Below are 25,653 nucleotides of genomic sequence, written 5' to 3'. Positions count from 1 at the left end.
AAATATTTAACCCTCATTTAATCTTTAATTCTCAGATATCTCGATGTACTTTCATATGAAAAATCTATGTTAACTTCTTATATCAAGGATTTTCAATCAGATGATATGAAATCATTTTCAAATATCAGAAAACAAATTTTTGAAATCAATATTTTTTAATCCTTGATATCAAAAATTATTTTTGACATAAAAATATTATTTGTTGGTGTCAAGAATTCGAATTTATCATAACAAGATTTTTTTTTGTTGATAGCAAAACCATGTCAAAAACATTGAAGGGGTGCATCATATTATTTAGCTACCAAAGTAAATCGTGGTACGAGTTAATAAATGTTACTTCGTTTTGAAAAAAATAAATCGGAAAATTTATAAGAACAGTTCTGCTTTTGTAAGTTAAAAAAAATCTATGCTTATTTATTGTTTTTATGCTTTTCTGTTTTGCAGTTTTGCAATGATTCATTGCAGAATTATGAAAAGGATGTAAATAATTTGCTACAAATCGTTTGTTTATCACGTGGAGAGCTTAAATTAGCCTGTACCTGTGACGACCACGTTTCTATTTGTGCAGATTTAAAAACCGAACAAAAAATTATTAAACTGTTAAACAGGGAGCTTTGATATTACATATATATTATTTCTTATTTTATACCCTTTTTCCGTTAGAAATCAATGTCGCAGTTCAGTGGGACGAAAAACCCACCATGGGCAAGGCCCCAAGCAGGTAAAAGGATTTTCTTTCCCTCCTTTTTGTAGATTAAGGTAGATCAGCTGATTTTCTTGTGTTATGTTCAAAATATACAGAACAACGACTAAGAAGGTAGCAGATAAGCAACACAGCATTTGCTGAAACTTAATTTTATGTACGTGTTTTTTTACTCAGTCATCATATAGAACTGATCCAGACTGTCTGAAATGTATGACACTGACTTTAATCAAATAAGAGAAATGAACACACAGAAGTAAATCATAGTTATCAAAAATATTTTAATTTTTGATAGTTACAGACTTCACGACTGTTAGTGCGTCATCATCCATAAACAATATGCCCCAGTCTCAAGTTGCTACCCCACTGATGCAGCAGCAGCAGGTCCAGCCCATCTATCATGGTATGTCCAGTGCAGGCCAGAATGTGGTAAACCCCCAACAGTACACAGCACAGCAGCTGCTAGGGTTACAAGCACAGGTTAGATTTTTAAAAAAAAGTGGTTAGGTATAAATTTTATTAATATATTTGGCCAGTAATATTTTTACTTTTAGCAAAATTCAGAATAAAAATTGTTACATTTAAAGCAACAAGCAGCAGCTGCACTCCAGCAGCAAGCACAAGTCATTCCACAGCCAGGTATTGCCATTCCAACAACTTTGGCAACCACACAGGTAGCCACAGTCAGTTACCCAGCCCCCAGAGCAGCTGCTGTTCCAGCCAATCAGCCAAAACAACGAGTATTTACAGGCACCATCACCAAACTACATGACAACTTTGGATTTGTTGATGAGGATGTTTTCTTTCAGACAAGGTATTTAATTAGGTCTTTCCACCTTTCTGTGGAAAGACCTATTGAAATTGTTCTGTTTATTATTATTATTATTATTATTATTTTTATTATTTTTCCGCCGAATGGTTTTTTGTTTTAAAAGTTATCGAAAAGATTTATGGTTCATAAGAATGCACTTCGCAAAAGATTTTTACAGTTGACCCTGCGTATATGAACTTTGACCCCTCAAGGAGTTACAACCCCTTTCGCAATAAAAGCTTGTTATCGCTACTCCTTCGAAACCCTAAACCGTAGAGATACGAAACCTTCACTAATGTCTTTGACTAATTTAGTAGACTCTTCAATCTATTCAGTGCGAAAGGTTGCATAAACCCCTTTAATTAGTTATTGCCCCTGAAAGTTTTTGATGGTTACGAATAATTAATTTTTTTCTAAATGATTAATCGTAGAGACATGGGACCAATAGCATTGGCATGTGTGACCTTTGACCTTGAAATTTATATAGAGGTCAAAGGTCAAGGTCATTCAAAATATGAGAAAATTAGCTTTTTTAATATCTCTTTTGTCTTTCAACATATACTGAATATCTTTGCATCTATAATATGTCCTTCTAAAACTATTTCAAAGATTTCATTCTTGTCCCCCGAGCTTGACCCATTCAAAAGTTGTCACCCCTTGTGCAACAAAACCTTGTTATCGCTACTCCTCCGAAACCGTAAACCGTAGAGATTCCAAACCTTCATCAGTGTCTTCGACTCATTCAGTACTCTCTTCATTCTATCATTGCGAAAGCATTCTTTGGTCCCTTGTATGAGTTACTGCCCCTGAAAGTTTACGCTGCTTACATTTAATGAACTTTTTTTTTAAACGGTGTATCCTAGAGACATGGGATCAACTGCATGGGCATGTTCGACCTTTGACCTTGAAATATAGGTCAAGGTCAAAGGTCAAGGTCATTTAAAAACATTAGAAATTCCTTATATATGTGTAAAATATGGCAATTTACCAAATGACCTTGAACTTTGACCTTGACCTTTCACCTTGACCTTGGGTCAAATGGAAAAGTAAGGACATGCATTCAGCTCCAGTATCAGGTAAAAACATAGAAAAGTAAAGATTTCCCTCTTTTTTTTTTTTAATGACCTTGACCTTTGACCTTGACTCAAAGGTCACAATAAGGCTTAAGGATGTGGAAGTAGTTACAATTCGTAGTTTAAAAGAGGCATAAAATAAATAATTCACCCCCCCCCCCCACCCCTTCTTAAAAAAAAAAAAAAATCACATCAACAACAATGTAGAATGTTACTCTAGAATTCAAACCAGACCTCGGATCGACACCAGATTTGGAACAAATGTAGTATAGACCTCAGAGAAACTTTCTGGAGAGTTTTACGGTGAGTCTTATAAGTTTATAGAAGTCATGAAGTTTCACGGCAAAAACTACAAGTTCTGTTGTGTTTGAAATTTAAGTGCAGGTGAACGAAGAAATGATCTAAACCTTTTATCGGCTATTTCTTCAGATGTCTTTAGTGGCATTTAATTCTCCTGATATGATACGACATTTTAATACCAAGCATTCTCTCTTTCTTTTACATTTGGAATTTATTTGATTTTTATTTAGAATTAATCAGTTTCCAGAAATAGCGATTTTCGGTATATTAAAAACAATTCTCGCTTTCAATGTCGTGTTTCCCTTCTAAAAATGCATGTTGGGAATTTAATTTGGGCTACACATATTTAATTTAACCCAAAGAAATGCTTATTTAAATGTTTCATATTTATTTCAGGATATTCAGTCAGAAATGTTAAAATCCGAACCCGATCTTTTAAGCTTACAACGAAGCTATTTACAAAAAATTCAGCATGCTCACAATATCGATGAATCGGGCTACAGTCCATTAATACATTTTCATTAGGAAACAGTGTTAATGTTTTCTTACGCAGCCCGTCCCTTATTATTTAATATACTGCTTGCAAATTCAGGAACTATTTCCTTTTACGGAACTTCTTTCTTCCCCTACCGATTCTAAAAATACGCTTGCAATTATTCTATAGTTCTAAACATTTTAACGCACTATTGTTATTGGAGTGCGTGGCCTAATGGTTATCGCACCTGCCTTTCAAACCAAGGGTTTTGAGTTCGATCCCAGCTGGAGGAGTTTTTTTTTTTTTTTTTTTTTTTTTTTTCTGTTGCATTTATTGCATTTTTCTTCATTTTTTTCAGCCCAAATGACACGGAAACACTTAAAAAGGTGGAAAGACCTCTAATTGTTCTCTGAACAATTAGTTTACTAGTGTTTTATTAGGTCTTTCCACCTTTCTGTGGAAAGACCTATTGAAATTGTTCTGTTTATTATTATTATTAGGTCTTTCCACCTTTCTGTGGAAAGACCTATTGATTTTCTTCTGTTTATTATTATTAGGTCTTTCCACCTTTCTGTGGAAAGACCTATTGAAATTGTTCTGTTTATTATTATTATTATTATTATTTTTCTTCCGCTGATTTTTTGTTTCAAGGTTTATCGAAAAGATTTTTTGTTCGTCGTAAAAGTCATAAAAAGTTATGAACAAATTTGACCCAACGCATATAACCTATGACCCCTTTCACAGTTATTGCCCCTTTCGCTAGAAACCTTGTTATCGCTACTCCTCCGAAACCTTAAACCGTAGAGGTAGGAAACCTTCACCAATGTCTTCAACTAACTGAGTACTCTCTCCAATCTATTCACTGAAAAAGTATTCGTCAACCCCATTACTGAGTTATTGCCCCTGAAAGTTTTTGAAGTTTACAAAAAATGAAAAATTTTCAAAACGATAAGCCGTAGAGACATGAAACTAACTGCATTAGAATCTTTGACCTTGGATCTTGAAATTTATGTCAAGGTCAAAGGTCAAGGTCATTCCAAATATGAGAAATAAAGCTCTTTTTATAGCTCTTTTGTCTTTCAACATATACAGTATATCTTAACATCTTTAATATGTACTTTTAAAACTATTTCAAAGATTTCAATCTTGTCCCCTAAGCTTAACCCTTTTAAAAGTTATTGCCCCTTGTGTGAAAAACCTTGTTATCGCTACTCCTCTGAAACCGTAAACCGCAGAGACACGAAACCTTCACTGATGTATTCAGGGTCTTTAGACACAACTTCAAACTATTCAGTGCAAAAGTATCCGGTGACCCCTTATATGAGTTATCGCCCATTAACGTCTTTGCGCTTACTGTTAAACCTTCTAACTTTAAAACTTAAGGTTGTAGAAGCATGGGGTCAAGCGCAATGTGACCATTGATTGTTGACCTTGAATATTTGTTCAAGGTCAAAGGTCAAGGTCATTCAAAATTTTTTAAAAATTTCATTTTTTTTCTATCTTTCAAGCCATTTATGGATTCTTTTTGTATAAAAATTAACTCCAGAGAGTAAAAAAAAAGAAATATATATGAAATTTAAAGAAGGTGGAAAGACCTCTAATTGTTCGAGAACAATTAGTCTACTAGTTATTATTCTTCTTCTTCTTATTATTATTTTTCTTCCGCTGATTTTTTGTTTCGACATTTATCAAAAAGATTTTTTGTTCATCGTAAAGGTCATAAAAAGTTATGAACAAATTTGACCCAACGCATATAACCTATGACCTCTTTCGCAGTTATTGTCCCTTTCGCTAGAAACCTTGTTATCGCTACTCCTCTGAAACCGTAAACCATAGAGGTACGAAACCTTCACCAATGTCTTCGACTAATTGAGGAGACTCTTCAATCTATTCATTACGAAAGGATTCGTTGAGCCCTTTTATGAGTTATTGCCCCTGAAAGTTTTTGAAGTTTACAAATAATGAAAAATTCTCAAAACGATAAGTCGTAGAGACATGAAACTAACTGCATTAGATTCCTTAACCCTAGACCTTGAAGTTTATGTCAAGGTCAAAGGTCAAGGTCATTCCAAATTAGAGAAATAAAGCTCTTTTTATAGCTCTTTTGTCTTTCAACATATACAGTATATCTTTGCATCTTTAATATGTACTTTTAAAACTATTTCAAAGATTTCAATCTTGTCCCCTTAGCTTAACCCTTTTAAAAGTTATTGCCCCTTGTGCGAAAAACCTTGTTATCGCTACTCCTCTGAAACCGTAAACCGTAGAGACACGAAACCTTCACTAATGTATTCAGTGTCTTTAGACACAACTTCAATCTATTCAGTGCGAAAGTATCCGATGACCCCTTATATGAGTTATTGCCCTTTAACGTCTTTGCGCTTACTAGTAAACCTTATAACTTTAAAGCTAAAAGTCGTAGAAGCATGGGGTTAATTGTAATGTGACCCTTGGCCTTTGACCTTGAATATTTGTTCAAGGTCAAAGGTCAAGGTCATTTCAAAATTTTTAAATTTTCATTTTTTCCATCTCTCAAGCCATTTCTGGTTTCTTTTGTATAAAAATAAAGAGTAGAGAGTTAAATGAGAAGAATATATGAAATTTAAAGGTGGAAAGACCTCTAATTGTTCGAGAACAATTAGTCTACTAGTTTACTTTAGGTTTTGAAAGTTATTACCATTTTATTGAAATATGTTGTAATTTATAAGAATCATCTTCAAAATTTACTTTTATTTTACAGTTGTGTCAAAGGGTCAGCACCAAAGGTGAATGATAGGGTCTTAGTTGAAGCTAGTTTTAACGCAAATATGCCATTCAAGTGGAATGCAACTAGAATTCAAGTTCTACCTAACCAAGTAGTAAGTGATACATGATTGGAGATTTTGTGTACAAAGAAACTGTGCAAAACTTTAAATTTAGTGAATATATTCTTAAAAAATACTAGTTATATTTTGATTCTGTGTATAAAGGGGCCCCAAGGTAATCATCAAAATATCAACAAACCTGTGTTTGGAGTACAGCAGGGAAATCAGATGGGAGGCTTCACTGGCCAGCCAGCACCTCAACCACTGATGCAGCAAGGTAGATGAATGTATACAATAAGGTTTTCTTAGTTAGAATATGATATATATATATTAATTAAAAACCAAACATATTTTTTTTTCTTTTTTGATATCTAAATGAGCTCCTTTCTTAAGAAATATATTTAGCAAGTTTCCTTAAAAAATGCACTTGAATGGTTTATACTACTAATTCACATATAAATATTGACATTTGCAGTGTTTTTCTACTAAGCCAACAGTGAAATTGATTTGAAAGCCATTTTTGTGTATACTCACGCGTAGAAATATACATGCTCAAACATCAAGTATAATTTTGGTGCATTTAAACATGTAAAATGTAAATATGAGGAATGTTTTTAAGTTAAGTGTGAATTATTGGTGTGTAAATCACATAGACTTGCATGAGGCATATTTTTCATGAAGTGCTAATGTGCTTCATGAAATATTCTTTAAATAAACAACATGTGTAAATATGTATGTTAACTACTTAATGTGATATTTTCATTTAGTACCATTTTATGTGTGGTTAAATGAGACTTTTTTCTGTTAGTAAAATCCAAACATATCCTTTACTTGAGCATTTACAGTGGGCATAACTAGTTCAAATGCCAAAATATGTATAGACATGGAATAATGATGGATAAGGTCCCAGAACTTAAGTGTGAATTAGGATACATACAGTAGATAATAATTCTCTATGGTATTTAATATTCAGTTGAGTTACTGAAATATTTTTATGTTTCTTGTTTATGTAGGGTTCAATGAGGCCTTAATTCCACGAAATTCAGGCAACGTCAGGAGGAATGAAAGGTTTGAAAGAGAGAGAGAAAGAAAAAGAGACCGAGAAAGAAGGGAAAGAAACGAAAGACCTCCTCCACCAAGGAAGCGATCAAGATCTAAATCACCATCATCAAAAAGATCTGAGAGTACCAGCCATCAAAGAAGCCCAGCAAGACGGCGACCTAGAATTGTGCCCAGATATGTTGTACAAGTGCCAAAACTTTCATTTGATATGTAAGCTTATGTACATTACTGTGGTTTTATTTATTTTCATGAAGGTCAAATTTTGTGATTTTGTTAATATGTAAATTTGTGATCAGCTACTTTATCCTCTTCTGTTATAAGTAAAATTTGTAGTCTATTGATCACCTAATTTTGTTGTTGATCACCTAATTTTAACCATAAAAAAGTTTGAAAATTGGTGTCCAATGGAAAATGAAGAAAGCATTGTATCATAAACTATTTACATATAAAGACTCTGGAATAGACCTTAAATTGCAGTGATTTAAAATTAAATATTAATATTCTGTATTATGTAGTAACCTTGTTTTACTTTCATTTTCTCGTACAGGAAAGAAGCCAATGTTATTTCATTGAAATCAAGATACACTAATCTGTACATACCAAGTGACTTCTTCAATGCCAGCTTTGAATGGACAGAAGCTTTTCCTTGCTTCAGGCCCTTCCAGATGGGGAACCACTGTGGCTTCCATATCATGCACAAAGATGTGGAACCCCTTAATACTAATGACTCAGTGCTCGACCCACCTGATGCAGACCATCTCTTCAGTGCTAAGGTATCACACACAGAGTAAAATAGCTTTATTGAAATCTTTTTTATGCGTTTATAGGGCAAGAAAACTGTTACATGTACACTTAGAGAAAGTGTGTGTAATTTTAACATTATTGACTGAAAATCTTTTTTTATTAATTTCCAAAATGTTTTTGTATTGAAGTATTACCTATTATAACATTGCTAAAACCCTTATCAAAAATTTGTTCTGAAGTATGCATGTATTTGAAAGAAAGTGTGCTATTTGTAATTTTTACCACTGTATATGTAAAACATACATATGTTATATGTGGCAAAATAGTAAAAAAAAAAAAAAATGTGTAAATTTTGCAGGTGATGCTGATGTCCTGTCCTAGTCTAGAAGATTTGTATCACAAGTCCTGTGCCTTGGCAGATGACCCTCCAGAGGTACAAGAAGGATTCGTCCATCCCACTAGACTCATTCATTTCCTGGTTGGGCTTAAAGGAAAAAATGAAACCATGGCAATAGGGGGACCTTGGTCACCGTCCTTGGATGGCCCAAACCCCAGAGAAGATCCCCAAGTTCTGATTCGAACAGCCATCCGAACCACCAAGGCTCTGACTGGCATAGATCTTAATAGCTGTACACAGTGGTAGGTGAACATTTTGCATGCATCTTTTATAGGCTGTTTCATGTTGTAGCAACTACAATTATTGATACTGTTATCTTTTACATGGAGAAACATATTTATTTTTGTATATTGGAAAACAAAACAAAACAACATGAAATAAATGATGATTTTTAAACACACCTGAATCAGATTTTATATCAAATTTTATATATAATAAGGTCAGTTAATTACTTTTGTGAATACAAAAGTTTCACTTTGTTTTCTTTTCTACTCAAAAAAATTCCTTTTATATCTCTGCCTTTCCCTTCTTTTTCTTTTATTAAAAAAATGTAATTTTTATTTGCTTTGAAATAAATTACAATGTCCAGAAGGAAACTTAGGTTCTAAATATATCATATTTTGTCTGCTTTAGTATTTATGGCTTGCTTGCTCATTTGTCTTTCATTTACAAGTGACTTAGCCATATGCAAAAATTCAAGAACTGTCTTAAAATAAACAAGTGCAATATTTGTACCGTGCTGGCAAATGTAATCAGGTTCTCCCCTGACGATGAAAAAAAAGGCCATTGTTCCATAAAGAATCATTGAAGCATAATGAAATACAAATTTGATATGTAAGTCATCAAGTTAGACTGGTATACCAAAAAAATCATCTCAATAGCTTCAAGAGTGTAGAAAAAGATTGTGGAAAACTAAGTTGGACAGACTGACTGACAGATGGGGACAGACAAACAGACATGCAGAGGAAACCTATAGTCCCTTCAGTGTTTATCAGTAGGAAACTAATAAGATTAGATAGTAAATTGTCTTCATATTGCATAGCATGAAATTTTTTTTTAAAACTTCGTCAATAGCTGTAAATTTGGTGATAATCCTGAAGACCATTGCAGGTTAATTAATTATTTTGTTGCATACCTGCTTAAGTTTAAAATAAATTGGTTTTTAAAATGAAACAAAATTTTTTATAGTGAACTTTGTTTTCATACCACAAATTCACATTTGATTTCTATGTACATCATCATATGTCATGAAGATGTAGACATTTCCATTGATAGTAAATTACATTTTTCACTTTGTGATCTCATTATATTTGTTGTTCTTGGGGGGGGGGGGTAGAGTTCTATTAGTCTTGAACAGTTGGTATCTTTATCTTGTACTTGGGGGGTAGAGTTCTATTAATCTTGAACAGTTGGCATCTCTTAATACACTGTATGCCAGTAGTGTTTTTTAAGCGATTTTTTTCCTCTCAGTGAAATGAGAATGTTCTCATCATAAGTATTGAATGTACAACCCACCTTTCACACAGGTACCAGTTTGCTGAGGTGCGGTACCTACGCCAAGAGGAGATGCACAAGGGCAAATTGGTTCCAGCTCGAGTAGAAACTACCGTCATATTTTTACCTGATGTGTGGAGCTGTAATCCCACCCGCCTCGAGTGGGCAACTTTGCAGGCAGCTTATAAAAAGCAACTCCAGAAAAAAGTAGCATCCGTGACCAAGGGAGAAGGCAAAGAGGCAAATTCTCAGGCAGAGCAATCTATTTAATCAAATTCCACTTTTTCTCTTTAAGTTTATATAGGTTTTTTTCTTAGGGTGCACATGCCATGACTTAATGTCGTGGAACGTGCATGTTCCAGTTTTGATTCACAGTGTCCAAGATTTGAGGGTTTATATGGCCAAGCATTGAACCAAGAAAAAGATGTAGTGTATGTGGACCTAGTTCACATAGCACTCTCCTCCACTTATTGGTTTGCACCAAAACAAAGACCACATCAGGAATGCAGAATTTTTCAGATTTATTCATGTACCACATGCAGCCTTTAGAACTCTTTAGCAGTTTAAAGTTTTACTCACATTGTTAATACTACATGTAACTTACACAAGGAAAAATTTAAGATACCTGAACAAATATCATAAAAGTTAGCAATTTAAAATCATCTTCCTTGATTAATGTTTCCAAAAGATATTTATTTTTAAAATTTTAGATTAATTTGCCAGTTTTTGAAAATGGAAGGTATTTGTTCAGGTGTCTGTAACTTACAATAAACATTACAAGTAACACGTTTCTATACAACAAGGTGTTTAAACATGGCTGCAGTGATTTAGGTTAATACTTCTGTGTGTTTTACTGTGATTATTTATTTATAGGAGGAGGAGGAAACAGAAGGAGAAATTAGCGAGGAGAATAAGGAGCCGACTCATTACTCAGAACTAGACCCCAAAACTATGAAGGTTTGCTTGCTTGTTTGTTTGTTTTTTTTTTAAGGACAAAAATTCCACCTACCTCCATTTCACTAAGGGATAGTATTAGAGGAATTTTTCTTTTTACAATTAAAAAGAATATATATACAGTTGAACTTCGGTATCTCGAACACTGCGCGGCTAGGATAAGGCTGTCCGAAGAATGTCACAGTCTACCAGCCGTAGTAACTTCTCTGAATTACCTAGATATGACGTCATAATGGCATATGATGTCAAGTCACTGCAAATTTGAGCAGACATGACGGGGAAAGTGTCATAACTTTTACATACCTTTCACATCACATGTAGAATTTTTTACGTTGATGTTTAATTCATGTGTCTGGATTGTTGTTTTAAGGCTGTTTTGATGGTGAATATTTGCAGTATAATATCGTTATTCCTTTTTCTTGTCGAACATGTACGTATTCAAACAATTACAAAAAAATGTGAAACGCTCCCCCTTACCCGTCTGTAGACAGAGTGAGAATTTATAAATGGTGTATATATTAGACTGGCACAAGTGAATAATAAGGATTAATTGAAGATATTCTGTGTGAATCTACTAGAGAAATATGTCCTGTAACTGAATTTTGCTGGGGGATTGTATGTAATTTATCCCATTTTGTATAAATTGCGATGAAGAGTGGAAAATGACCCCTTGTATGGTGGTAAGTTGAATTTCTCGTGAAATATTTTCTTGAGAAATAAAATTCAGACTTGCCCCCAGCACTTTATATATACCTAAGAATACGTTTAATTGATTTATGTAACAAGCCGTTCACAATAATTTTGTTTTTCACTTGTGCCGATGCGATTTTTGAGCAACAGTTAAGAAAATGTATAAGTGTCCGTCACGTGATCAACACAGTCATGTGACATTACAGAAATCCTTTTTTATGATACCTTATTCAACTGTCTTTACAACTTAACTGTGTATGTATACATAGATTACAAATTGAAATCAAAACATAGCTCAAAATAATATAGTATATATCTAATGCATATTAAGCCTTCGGACAGCCTTAACATAGCTGCGTGATATCTGAAATACCATGGATATGTCGAAGTGATTTGGAAGTCCCAACTTCTTATTCTTTAAGTATTTTACCATCGATACCTTGAAGACTCAGATATCTCAATGTTTTTTCTTGGTCCCATCGAGTATATCTGAATAAACAAGACAAATGTTTTAAAAATTGATGAAAAAGTTTTGATAGCTGATAGGCATCTTCACAATGTTGAGGTTTTTGATATTTATTCTTCTAAACAAACCCTTGACGGGGTCATTACCGTATTTAAAAAAGTTGGGCTGGAAAGCTACCATTTCATTTGTTCCCATCAAGGAGAGGGAACCAATCAGAAAACAACCTTTATGATAAAGTAAGTAAGTTTTGTAAACATATATGATTTGTCTTTTTAAAGGAAAGTCTCAATATTGTAGAATTTGTGACTAGTTACCTCAAATAAAATGTCAGAGATTCATTTTTGGAAAATCCTTCTCCTGCAAGTCGTTTTAATTCCACGGTGTTAAAATTTCACGATTTCTTAAAAAGTACCAATCCGGATAGTTTTAATTTCACGTTGCAAGAAATTAATTTAAATTTCATATAAGCATTTAAACGTTTTTTAAAAACTGATGATAGCATTCATTATGAGTTTAATTTTCGTGGAAAAATGATGAATCACGAACGTAGTGAAATTAAAACCATCATGATTATTTGCCAATCTACAGTATGTGCTATGGCTTTGAGCCGCTTGATAATGACGGATTTGAAAGAGATATTCTCATTGATTGGTTTATGATCAACCATAATGTCATGTATAACTGCAAGCCCAATAGCGACCTTTGTCAAGGGTTTGTGAAGAGGAAGGATATCACAAAACTTTGACACTGTGAAGATGGTTGATAGGTGGAAAAATTGTTACTGTTAACTAACCATAGACATTGAATAATGTTTTCACAAGAAGTCTTGATATACTGTATTAAAATCAGTTGTATTACTTGGACAAAACCTATTTTTGCAAACAAAGAGAACATTAGCATTGATATTTTGCTATGTATAGTGGTCATATCCTTCATACAAGAATTATAGAATAATTCTCTGTTATTTAATATTCATGAAGTCTTTATATCTCTTGGAAATAATAACTTGCAAAATGATATAAAAAATGATTTTTTTTTTCGATCCACCTAAATTCATAGATAATAGATCTTAGAAGAGAACTGGAAAGTAGATCAGTGAGTTCAAAAGGTCTGAAGTCACAGTTGATTGCCCGCCTCACTAAAGCCTTGAAGTCTGAGCAAGAAAAAGAGGAGGAACAGGAGGCCATGGAAGGGGTCAGTAAACATAAATATAGTTAATTTATTTGTATGTACACAAGGCCTGGGAAGAGGCCGCGCCATGCGCCATATGCGCATACTGTCGAAAAATGGCGCAATGAAATAATGGTGCGCAGCACCATAGGGCGCGCCCCGCAAAATGCGGGTATGCATGTTTTATTACTTTGTAAGTTCATCGCAGTCCGCGCTATCTGTATTCTTCATCGAAGTTAGATGGAATCTGTGATGTATTATATAATAAAATCGGAACAATCATTCGGCATATTGCCATCCACTGGCAAAGAAACAGTTTTTTAGCTCACCTGAGCCGAAGGCTCAAGTGAGCTTTTCTGATCACATTTTGTCCGTCGTCCGTCTGTCCGTCTGTAAACTTTTCACATTTTCGACTTCTTCTCCAGAACCACTGGGCTAATTTCAACCAAACTTGCCACAAAGCATCCTTGGGTAAAGGGGATTCAAGTTTGTTCAAATGAAGGGCCACCCCCTCTTTCAAGGGGAGATAATTAAGAACTAGTGAAAATTTGGTGGTATCTTTTAAAAATCTTCTTCTCAAGAACCAATGGGCTGTAAAAGTTGAAACTTTTGTGAGACCTTCATTACAAAGTGTAGATTCAAGTTTGTTCAAATCATGACCCCCTGGGGTAGGGTGGGGCCACAATGTGGGATCAAAGTTTTACATAGGAATATACAGAAAAAAAACTTGAAAAATCTTCTTCTCAAGAACAGCAAAGCCTTGTTAAGTCATATTGATATGGAAGCATTCTCAGATAGTGTAGATTTAACTTTGTTCGAATCATGACCCCCAGGGGTAGGGTGGGGCCACAATGGGAAATCAAAGTTTTACATAGGAATATATAGAAAAAAAAATTTGAAAAATCTTCTTCTCAAGAAGCCACAATTAGTAGGAATATATAGAAAAAAAATCTTGAAAAATCTTCTTCTCAAGAAGCCACAATTAGTCATATCGATATGGAATCATCCTCAGGTAGTGTAGATTCAAGTTTTTCAAATCATAACCCCCATGGGTAGGGTGGGGCCACAATCAAAGTTTTACATAGGAATATATAGAAAAAAATCTTGAAAAATCTTCTTCTCAAGAACAACAAAGCCACTGTGACAATTAGTCATATTGATATGGAATCATCCTCAGGTAGTGCAGATTCAAATTTGTTCAAATCATGACCCCCCGGGGTAGGATGGGGCCACAATGGGAAATCAAAGTTTTACATAGGAATATATAGAAAAAAATCTTGAAAAATCTTCTTCTCAAGAACAACAAAGCCACAATTAGTCATATTGATATGGAATCATCCTCAGGTAGTGCAGATTCAAGTTTGTTCAAATCATGACCCCCAGGGGTAGGGTGGGGCCACAATTTGGGATCAAAGTTTTACAGAGAAATATATAGAAAAAAATCTTGAAAAATCTTCTTCTCAAAAACAACAAAGTCACAATTAGTCATATTGATGTGGATTCATCCTCAGGTAGTGCAGATTCAAGTTTGTATCAAAACATGACCCCTGGGGATAGGGTGGGGTCACAATGGGCGATCAAAGTTTTACATAGGAAAATACAGAAAAAAAAACTTTAAAAATCTTCTTCTCAAGAACAGCAAAGCTTTGTTAAGTCATATTGATATGGAAGCATTCTCAGATAGTGTAGATTTAACTTTGTTCGAATCATGACCCTCAGGGTTAGGGTGGGGCCACAATGGGGGATCAACGTTTTACATAGGAATATATAGGGAAAAACTTTAAAAATCTTCTCAAGAACAGCAAAGTCATGTTTTGTCATATTGATATGGAAGCATCCTCAGGTAGATCTAGTAGATTCAAGTTTGTTCAAATCATGACCCCTGGGGGTAGGATGGGGCCACAATGGGGGTTCATAGTTTTACATAGGAATATATAGGGGAAAAAACTTGAAAAATCTTCTCAGGAACAGCAAAGCCATGTTTTGTCATATTGATATGGAATCATCCTCAGGTAGTGTACATTCAAGTTTGTTCAAATCATGACCCCTGGGGGTAGGATGGGGCCACAATGGGAGATCATAGTTTTACATGGGAATATATAGGGGAAAAAACTTGAAAAATCTTCTTCTCAGGAACAGCAAAGCCATGTTTTGTCATATTGATATGGAAGCATCCTCAGGTAGTGAAGATTCAAGTTTGTTCAAATCATAACCCCCAGGGGTAGGGTGGGGCCACAATGTGGGATCAAATTTTTACATAGGAATATATAGGAAAAAATCTTTTCAACAACAGAAAAGCCATGTTTAGTCATATTGATATGGAAGCATCCTCAGGTAGTGTAGATTCAAGTTTGTTCAAATGATGGGGGGGGGGGGGTCCACAATTGGGGATCAAATTTTTAACAAGGGAATATATTGGAAAAAAATCTTTAAAAATCTTCTGCTCAAAAACAGCAAAGCCATTTGTTATATTGATATGGAAGCATCCTCAGGTAGTGTAGATTCAAGTTTGTTCAAATGATGGGGGGGGGGGTCCACAATTGGGGATCAAATTTTTAACAAGGGAATATATTGGAAAAAAATCTTTAAAAATCTTCTGCTCAAAAACAGCAAAGCCATTTGTTATATTGATATGGAAGCATCCTCAGGTACATGTAGTTCAAAATCCAAGCCCCCCCCCCCCCTTTAAACTTTTCAATACTGAAGTGATTTGTGCTTTTTCCTAGCCAATGTGCTCAGGTGAGCGATGTGGCCCATGGGCCTCTTGTTTTTTCATGTTGTTCAATTCGTAAGTGTCTAGTCGTTTTCGATGGTTGACCACAGCTTTACGACCACAGCACATGGAAAATTTATATACCTTACAATGAAAAACCTTTTCAACGAAGTCCACTTACAACGTATTTTAGCCTGTCCCGTGATCTCTAAATCGGTATCGTTAAAAAATGGTGCTTTTGGTTTAAATATAATTTTTCTAAATACTAGTTGGTTAGAATCTAGATGACAATTGACTGAAGTTCTTAGAAACAGAAAAATCATTTGTACTAGTCAATGTCATATGACTTGTCAATTCCTATCGCATTTTTCTTTTTAATTTTCCTAAATGTTGTTATTAGAGATATATGCATTTTCCTATAGCATCATACTATGATTTATTTTAGAATGGTCCCAATATATTTCCCCTCTGCCCCTTAAATTTCAAAATGGCCCCATCATTTTATGAACAGTGGGGCCATTGGCCCCACCTGTTGCTTGACCTTCCCAGGCACTGCTGTACATGTATGAAGAAAATGCAGACAGCTCAGTGCTGTTTTTTTTTTTCCAGCAGCAGAACACAGAAGTCAGTGAGGAAGTGAAAAAGAACTTGGATGCAGCTGATGAAAAATCAGATGAAAAGAAAAAAGAGGTACTATTTGTATCAAAATTTTTGTTTTTAATTCCTGTAGTATTTACAGTAAGACTTGTCTAATCCAGATGTTGTGTATTCCGAAATTTTGTCTTTTACAATGAGATTTTTTAGTCCCTTAGTAAATTAAATTGTTTAAGATGTTGTTTTATCCAGAATGTGTCTAATCTGACCAATTTCTATGGAACCAGTGGTGTCAGGATTAGACATGGTTTACTTTAAATGTATGTGCTATACTGTATTGCATTTCATGATATTTTCACAGCAGGAGGAGGAAAAGAAGAAGAGAGAGGAAAGAGATAAGGCATCATTGGAGAGGAAGTATGCATTGCCAGATAACCCCAATATCATTGTTCACCCCAGCTCTGTGGCCAAGGGAGGGAAGTTCGATTGCTCCCTCATGTCTCTTAGTGTTCTCCTGGACTACAGACCAGAAGACAACAAGGAGCATTCATTTGAGGTAAGTGCAGTGAAAATTTGAATAGCTATACATGTAGTTGAAATACATGGGACATTCATTTGAGGTAAATACAATGTATATACAATTTATAAGTACAAGGTACTTACCTAGACTTAATGGTCAATGTACTTGCACAATGTTTGGAAAGTACATGTATATTATATGCAACATGATAGCTTTTTAGACAAAATCAACAGAAAATGCTAATTTTAGTTTTTACATTATGAAGTATTAAGATAGATAAGTAGATAATATTCTAAAGATGAGAAGGATCGAATGTGTACATGTTTATTTTGAGGGTTTTTTTTTTTTTTTTTACAGGTGTCACTGTTTGCTGAACTTTTCAATGAAATGTTGATGAGGGACTATGGTTTTGAAATTTACAAGGCTTTAATAAAAGCCCCAGAGAAAAAAGAGGAAGAAAAGAAAGAGAAGAGATCAGCAGATGACAAATCCAGCAAGGCAAGTTGTCATCTGGGTTTGTGCACAGAAAAATATGAATATTAAATGTGGTTTGTGAACAGAAAAATATGGAAAATAAATGTGGTTTCTTGTGCTTAGCAAGTTCATCATGATTACAGGATTCAAGTTCTGCCAAAAAGAAGAAAACTGATGAAAAAGAAAAACAGGATTCCAACAAAAAGGTGTGCAGACATGGCAACTGAATATTTTTGTTAAGAATATTTTTCTTGGTATATGACTTTATGTGAAAACAAACTGGTGTCATCTAGTCATTGACAATTTTTTTCTTATACAGGATTCTAAAGAGAGTAAAGAAAAAGAAAAGAAAAAGGAAGATGACAAAAAAGATCAAGAGAAGAAGGAAGAGGAAGAGGGAGATGATGAAGACGGTTGACATATTGAATTATATTTTTTTTTTCACACATTTTCTCTGAAAAATCTTATTTATTTCAAAGCTCATTTGATTGAATTTACTTTATTTACATGTGCCTTTTTTATGAAGCCAGTTTAATTTATCTTTAAAGGTAATCCGATTTGACTATAATTGCTTTTGTTTTAACAGTTTAGTGTACTTTTAGTGCAAATTTTATGGTTCCACCTAATTACAATGACAATTTTGACAAGAAATTGGCATGTTATACTATAGTGAAACTGAAAAATATTATATATTAGAATTTCTTACATGAGTATCATTTTTCTCAAAATATGCAAATTAGAAAATTTTGTTTAATCAATTGATGCCAGTAGATATTTTTCAAGAGTTAAGTCCAGGGCTACTGGGCTAGGTACTGACAATGTGCATTTCTAGGTCAAAGATCATAATTAATGCAAGCCTTTATGGTATTTTACAGGAAAAAAGGACAAAGAGGAAAAAAAGAAGAGAGAGAAAAAGAAATACCAGACAAAGGACCCGGCTTTGTTATTGGCCTTCACTTACTTTGACCAGAACCACACTGGGTACTTACTGGACAAGGACGTGGAGGAAATCATTCACACGATAGGTCTACAACTTTCCAGGGCTCAGGTACACAATAGTCTCTCAGCAGGTTATATATCAGAATTATAGAGAAAAGGGATTCCTCAGATTGGTATTTTGAATGCTAATGGAAATAGATTTACGAAAATAAAGTACATGTACTTAAATATTTATTGTAGGTTAAGAAACTGGTTCAAAAGTTGGTAACAAGGGATGCTCTTAACTATCGTAAGTTGACAGACAAGCCTGTCCCCACCCCTGGGGAAAAGGAGGAGTCCTCCCTTGAGGAAAAAGAACTTAATGTTCCTGACATCATTAAATTGTCAAAAGGTAGGTATATTTCAGATAACTAGTAATTCCAGTATGTTGTAAGATGTTTCCAAAAATACTCCTCTAGTGTAGATCATGCAACTTATTTCTTTACATTATTAGCATATTGGTAATACAGAAATGGAAAAATGAATCATGCAAACAGTTTTTTTTAATACATTTAAAAATTTCTATAAATTTTTATTAGAATATATTTTATTAAAAAAAAGAGAGATAAAAGGGAAGATTGTTTTAAGGTCAGTCTTTATTTCTGTCTCTTGTTAATCTTGGCCATAACTTTGAACTTTGCAAGGGGGAGACTTTGTATTGGTAAAGTTGAGACTTGAGAGTCTTGATCAAATCTTCCTGTCTTTACAAAGTGAAAGATCAAATTAGATTGTGTCTCAACCATTGTCTTATAGTTCTTGTCATTAAATCTGATTTTGTCTTGTTATAGGCAACAGTGAATACCTTCCTTGTCAGTCCCCTGTAAAATCGGAATCTGTAGATATGAAAGTGGAGAAAAAGTCTCCAAAGGCACAGGAAGTAAAAGATGCCCCAAGTCACATGATCACCTACAAGGGAGCCATGATAGATATAGAGAGCTTGATGACTCAGTTAGAGAGGAGCGAGAAGACCAGGGCAGAGATGGAAAAACAGATGATGGAAATCAACAAAGAGAAAGGTGAGAAAAAATACAACTGATTCAATCATCTGAAGGAAAAAAGATTTTCAAAATTGATGTTAATAACAGAATGTGCAGTGAAGCATATCTAGAGCTATTGTTCATATAACTGATAATTTCTGTAGTTTTTCAGTATTGTAGAAAATTTGCATTCAGTAAAAATAAAAAAAAAATGGTTATAAAAATATATTCAAATCGTGAATCTTTGGAATAATAGCTGATGCAGAAATTGGAATGCATCCTCTAGAGGATCAAATAGCAAGTATTTTTAGCTGTAGAAATTATTCATTAATATACATTAATATTAAGTTCATTAATATACAGTTTTAAATTTGTAAACCAGTTTTTCTTTGTGTGCAATGTATTTTTCAATACAGTGTATGAAATATTTGAACAGAAAAAAGATTGAATATTCAAATACCGGTACTTCAAATAAATGTACATAGATGTAGGTATCAACATCACAAATATATGCATGAAGGTATAGCTCTACATAAGTGGATACAGTTGAGCTCAAGTATTTTGAGTGTTAGTACATGAAACTCAAATTCCATGGATATGTCAAAATGAATTGGAAGTCCCTGCCACTCTTTCTTTATGTATTTTAACCTAAATATCTTGAACCTTCAGATATCTTGGAAATTTTTCTCAGTCCCATTTAATATGTAGTTCGAGATAATGAAGTTTGACTGTATTTTAAATCTGTGTGTGTCTTAATTTAATGAATTTGAAAATCTTTTGCAGACCAAATGAAGAAGAGCATTGATGTCAAGGATGAAAAAAGTGAGAAATTGTCCACAGAGCTGAAGAACCTGAAACAGAAACTGTTGGTACAAGAGAAGATTACCAACAACTCGGAGTCTACCAGTAAGAAATACCTCTCAGCTCTGATGGAATCAAGGGAGCATCTCAATGCCATGTTGTCAACCATCACCAATGCTCTGGGTGAGAAAGAAGCAGTGGAAGACATTAAAAAGGAGACAGAGTCTAATGGAAATTCATGATGATGGGAAGTGTATAGAATATAAGAAATTCATACAGCAGGTCCTCAATGTCATTTGCAGTACAAAGAAACAAAAGAAAATTTTATGCAAACATATCTGAATATAGGTGATGAGAAGGTTGAGAAATTTGCCATTGATGATATATGAACTGTTCAGGAAACATGGTTTGTGCTGTGTTCATCTAATCATCGGATAAATTCATATCTTGAACTTGGTGTATATAAAACTTTTATGATGACTTACATACATATTTATGTATTGTATGCAAATCAGAAACAATGAATTGAATTGAGAATGATCATGTACAGTGCTCTTAAAATAAAAGACAAAATACATGAAAAAGTGGGTTTTTTTTCTGTCATTGTTAACAGCTCTTAATCAATAGTTTTTATTTTAGTTCACCTGAGCAAAACGCTCAAGTGAGCTTTTTTGTTTGCTCATCAAGTGAGATTTTCTGATCACCCATTGTCCATCCATCTGTACGTCTGTCAGTCAATCTGTGAACTTTTCACATTTTCAACTTCTCAAGAGTCACTATCCAATTTTAAATTGTTAAATTAAAGGGCTAAGGCTCCTTAAAAGGGGATATAATCAAGCAAAGAAACCCAGAAGTCTCTGATGAGAACTGTAGCTCTACTGGTTTGTACTTATAACAAAGGAAGATAAAAGTAGCAATTGAACTTGAAACTTTGAAACAGCAATAAATAAAATAATGATCCTTGGTGTAGTCTCTTTTTGTGGCAAGATTTATTGCAATCCTCAAAACTGTAAGAGGAGTAGCCTTTTAAAAGAATCTTACAGAAATTTCTATTTTTAGTAACCATGGCAACATCATTCATCAAAATCAAAAACCGATATATGAAATTATGTATCTTAGTGTTGTCTGCTTGTGTGCTAAGTAATACTGACTGTGGGAGGAGTAGGGTTTTGAAAGTTTTTCACAGAAATTTCTATCTTTAGTAACCATAGCAACACCGTTCATCGAAATCAAAAATTGATGTACAGAATTATGTATCTTAGTGTAGTCTACTTGTGTGCCAAGTTATATCGGAATCGGATCAAAACTGTAGGGGGAGTAGCGTTTTGTAAGTTTTTCACAAAAATTTCTATTTTTAGTAACCATGGCAACACCGTTCATTGAAATCAAAAACCGATACACAGAATTATGTATCTTAGTGTAGTCTACTTGTGTGCTAAGTTATATTGAAATTGGACCAAAACTGTAGGAGGAGTAGCGTTTTGAAATTACATCTCAGAAATCTCTAATTTTAGTAACCATGGCAACACCGTTCATCAAAATCAAAAACTGATACACAGAATTATGTATCTTAGTGTAGTCTACTTGTGTGCCAAGTTATATTGAAATCGGACTAAAACTGTAGGAGGAGTAGCGTTTTGAAAAACTGTTTACAGACGGACGGACACCTTACTATCGCATAAGCTCTTCTGGTCTCTGACCAGTAGAGCTAAAAATAGGGTGGGGTCATTAAAAAATTCTTCTTAAGAACCACCTGGCCAGAAAAGCTGAAACATAAGTGGAAGCCTCCTGAGGTAGTGTAGATTCTAAATTGTTCAAATCATGCCCCCCCCAACAGGGTAGGGTGGGGCCAAAATAGGGAATCCTCGAAGTTTTACATTGAAATACATTGTATATAGGGAAATTGTTTTTTATGAACCATTTGGCCAGAAAAGCTGAAACATATCATGTGGAAGCTTCCTGGGGTAGTATAGATTCTAAATTGTTAGCTCTTCTGAGCCAAAGGCTCAAAGAGCTAATGCTTTGGCCATTTGTGTGGTGTGCATAAACTTTTTAGAATATGGGCCATAACTCAAAGAACCCCTAGGCCAATTATTGTCAAATTTGTCACGGGGTATCCTTGGCCCAAGGGCTCCCGTTATACTAAAACTAGGGTTGTGACCCTTAAACAAGGGGAGATAATTAGGAAAATAGAAACAAAAGTACTGGTTGCTAAAAAGTCTTCTTCTCAAGAACCACTGGGCAGATTATCACCAAACTTACACAAAAGGATGAGGATATGTTGTAGATTAAAATTTGCAATGGGATTTACCCTGGGACAAAGGGCGTGGTCTCAAGGTCACTTCAAAGTTGACCAAAAATTACATTTTATTAAAATGTTAATATTTTGCTTACTATAAGGACTAGGATCATCAAATCTTGTCAGTTGATGCATCTAAGGACCTCATATCATGTTGACTCAAAAGTAGGTCCCGGTGACCCACTTTTTTAATTTTGCAGCCATTCTTTTTCAAAGTGATTTAGAGGCATATTTTGAACAATTTAAGGCCTATGATCATCAAACTTTGTCATTTGATGTATCTTGGGTCCTCGGAGTAGGTCAACAAAAAAGTAGGTCACCTTGACCTACTTTTTGAATTTTATGGCTAATCTTTTTCAAAACAATTAAGGTCATTGATTCGAATACCAAGAGGTTTAGAATCATTAAATCTTGTAAGATGATGCATCTTGGGGCCATAAAACATATTTATTAAAAAGTAGGTCACAGTGACCTACTTTTTGAACTTTGCAGGCATTCGATTTCAAAGCATTTTAGAGGCATATAATTGGGACATTTTAAGGCCTATGATCATAAAACTTAGTAAGTTGATGCATCTTGGGTCCTCAAAAAACGTGACCTACTTTTTAATTTATATAACTATGATTAAATATTTCAGGTACTAATTGGCTTAGAATCATCAAACTTTGTCAGATGATGCATCTTGGGTCTTCGGAGTAAGTCGACTGAAAAGTAGGTCACCATGACCTACTTTTGAAAATTTATGGCTTTAATTAAATATTTTGGGTACTAATTGGCTAAGAATCATCAAACTTTGTGAGTTGATGCATCTTGGGTCTTGGGAGTAGGTTGACTGAAAAGTAGGTCACCATGACCTACTTTTGAAAATTTATGGCTTTAATTAAATATTTCAGGAACTAATTGGCTTAGAACCATCAAACTTTGTGAGTTGATGCATCTTGGGTCCGCAGAGTTAGTCGACTGAAAAGGAGGTCACTGTGACCTTTTTTTTTTTTAAAATTTTATGTCTTTATTTAAATATATCAGGTACTTATTGGCTTAGAATCGTCAAACTTTGTCAGTTGATGCATCTTGGGTCCTCAAAGTATGTCATCTGAAAAGTGACCTACTTTTGAAATTTTATGGTTATAATTTTAAAAATATTTTAGGTATTAATTGGCTTAGAATCATCAAACTTAGTTGATGCATCTTGGGTCCTCAGAGAATGACAAGTGATAAGTAGGTCACCATTACCAACTCTCAGGTACTAATAGGCTTAGAATCATCTTGGGTTCTCAGAGTGTTTCATCTAAAATGTAGGTCATGATGACCTACCTTTGGAATTTCAAGGCTTTATCTAAATATACAGGATACTTAGAGGCTTCAAATAGAAGTGATAGGTTGTACAATTTATCAGAAGAGCGATTGAAGGCCCTTGGACCTCTTGTTCAAATCATGGCCCCTGGGGGTAGAATGGGGCCACAATAGGGAATCAATATTTTACATTGAAGTGCGTAGAAAAATCTTTAATCTTCTTCTCAAGAACTACTAAGCTAGAAAAGGTGAAACATATGTGGAAGCCTCCTGAGGTAGTATAGATTCTAAATTGTTCAAATCATAGCCCCTGGGGGTTGGGTGTGGCCACAATAGGGAATCAAAAGTTTTACATTGAAATACATGTTTATAGGAAAAATCTTCTTTCCAATAACCACTGGGCCAAAAAAGCTTAAATTTATTTGGAAGCTTGCTGAGGTAGTTTAGATTCAAAATTGTTCAAATTAAGACCCCTGGGGTAGGGTGGGGCCACAGTAAGTATTCCAAGGGGGAAAATCTGGAGAGCTACTCAGGTGAGTGTTGTGGCCCATGGGCCTCTTGTCTATCTTCTTATGTCATCCTTTACATTTTTTTTTTACTTTTTTCAAGAACTATGGGTCTAATTTCAATTAAACTTGCTGCAATGCATCCCTATGTTAAAGGGGATTTAAGTTTGTTGAAATGGAAGGCCATACCCTGAATACAGAAAAGATGAAGAAGTATAGACATTTAAAGATCACTAAAAAGATCAGAACCAGTTGAAAACTTTTCATAAAGTGGTTTTTCACAAAAGTAGAGACTCATAAGTGCAATAGCTGTGATAACTGGTAAGAATGCTTTTGTGAAACTAAGATTTTCCTTCAGAAATTTCTGTAGATGGAAAGAATTTTTTTGTGAAAATTTCAACAGAAAAGCAAAACTTATTTTAAAACTTCTTATTGAATGTAGATTGTGGCCTCAGGGCTGAGACACAAAAGGGAGTCCAAGTTTTATATTAGAACTAGATGAAGTCCCGCGAAAGCGCGGGGAATTGAATTTATACCACTACCGGCAGAAAAATTCCAACAATATACATTGTAGTTTCTATTGACAGCCTACAGGCTTATAGCAGGAAGACTTAACATTTATTGTGAAACCTGTTAAAATATGTTATGGATATTGTACTGCAGGTGCTCTCATTTCATTTCCGTCAAGGATAAAGCAGTGAAAATGCACATTTTACTGATAAAATGAATTTTTCCGTAAAAATTAGCTTTTAATGCCATATAAAGAAGCCGAGTATTTGATACAAAAGACTGTATTCAGAAAAAAACCCTGAAATGTATTGATTAAAGCACAAAATTTTACAGCTTTAATTGTATTTGAACAATACCTTATTCATTAGTTTTCTCTTTTCATGTAAGCAAGTTTATTATGAAGTACATATTGAACATCATATAGCATCGAGCCCGATGTTAAAAAGAAAAACGAGGCGTATTATAAAAAAAGTTTTTGTGTGAATGGTCATTGAAATAATGGTAAATCATTGATAACACTATAATTTGTAAATATACATGTACTTATATATTTTAAAAGACTATTAATAGGTTTTCCTAATATATTTATCGGTAAAATTTGTATATTCCTCACTGAGAGCATCGTGGCAACGAACCCGAAGTGCAATTTATCGGTGAATGACGAAAATAATTTGCACATTTCCCTTTTTAATCGGTTATCACAACTTATTTCTTTTATATCATTTAAATCAAGTTTTGATTGAATAATTCAGTGATGACGCTTTATGAAATAGATAAACAATTGCTTGTTGTCAGTTTCATTAAAAATTGCCAGTAACTTAGATCCGCCAACCGGAACCGCCATC

The 25,653-nt window shown here is 34.2% G+C and overlaps 1 protein-coding gene across 1 annotated transcript; it reads left to right on the top strand.

The window, feature by feature from the left end:
• Positions 1–632: 632 nt before the first annotated feature.
• LOC133184299 (cell division cycle and apoptosis regulator protein 1-like) lies at positions 633–20,784 on the top strand. The gene is made up of 20 exons (XM_061319308.1): positions 633–721; positions 999–1,183; positions 1,291–1,517; positions 6,103–6,220; positions 6,332–6,443; positions 7,180–7,438; positions 7,776–8,001; positions 8,331–8,611; positions 9,896–10,103; positions 10,737–10,820; positions 13,033–13,167; positions 16,466–16,546; positions 16,815–17,006; positions 17,328–17,468; positions 17,588–17,650; positions 17,764–17,857; positions 18,320–18,492; positions 18,624–18,774; positions 19,211–19,438; positions 20,183–20,784. The coding sequence occupies exons 1-20, from the start codon at positions 670–672 to the stop codon at positions 20,440–20,442; spliced, it is 3,270 nt and encodes a 1,089-aa protein (XP_061175292.1). The 5' UTR covers positions 633–669; the 3' UTR covers positions 20,443–20,784.
• The last annotated feature ends 4,869 nt before the right edge of the window (positions 20,785–25,653 follow it).

Source organism: Saccostrea echinata, unplaced genomic scaffold, assembly GCF_033153115.1.
Source record: "Saccostrea echinata isolate AGI-Se365-2 ecotype Australia unplaced genomic scaffold, CSIRO_AGI_Sech_v1 ptg000010l, whole genome shotgun sequence".
Lineage (NCBI taxonomy): Eukaryota > Metazoa > Mollusca > Bivalvia > Ostreida > Ostreidae > Saccostrea > Saccostrea echinata.
The sequence above is the reverse complement of the archived record's forward strand: the minus strand, read 5'-3'. Positions and strand labels throughout refer to the sequence as shown.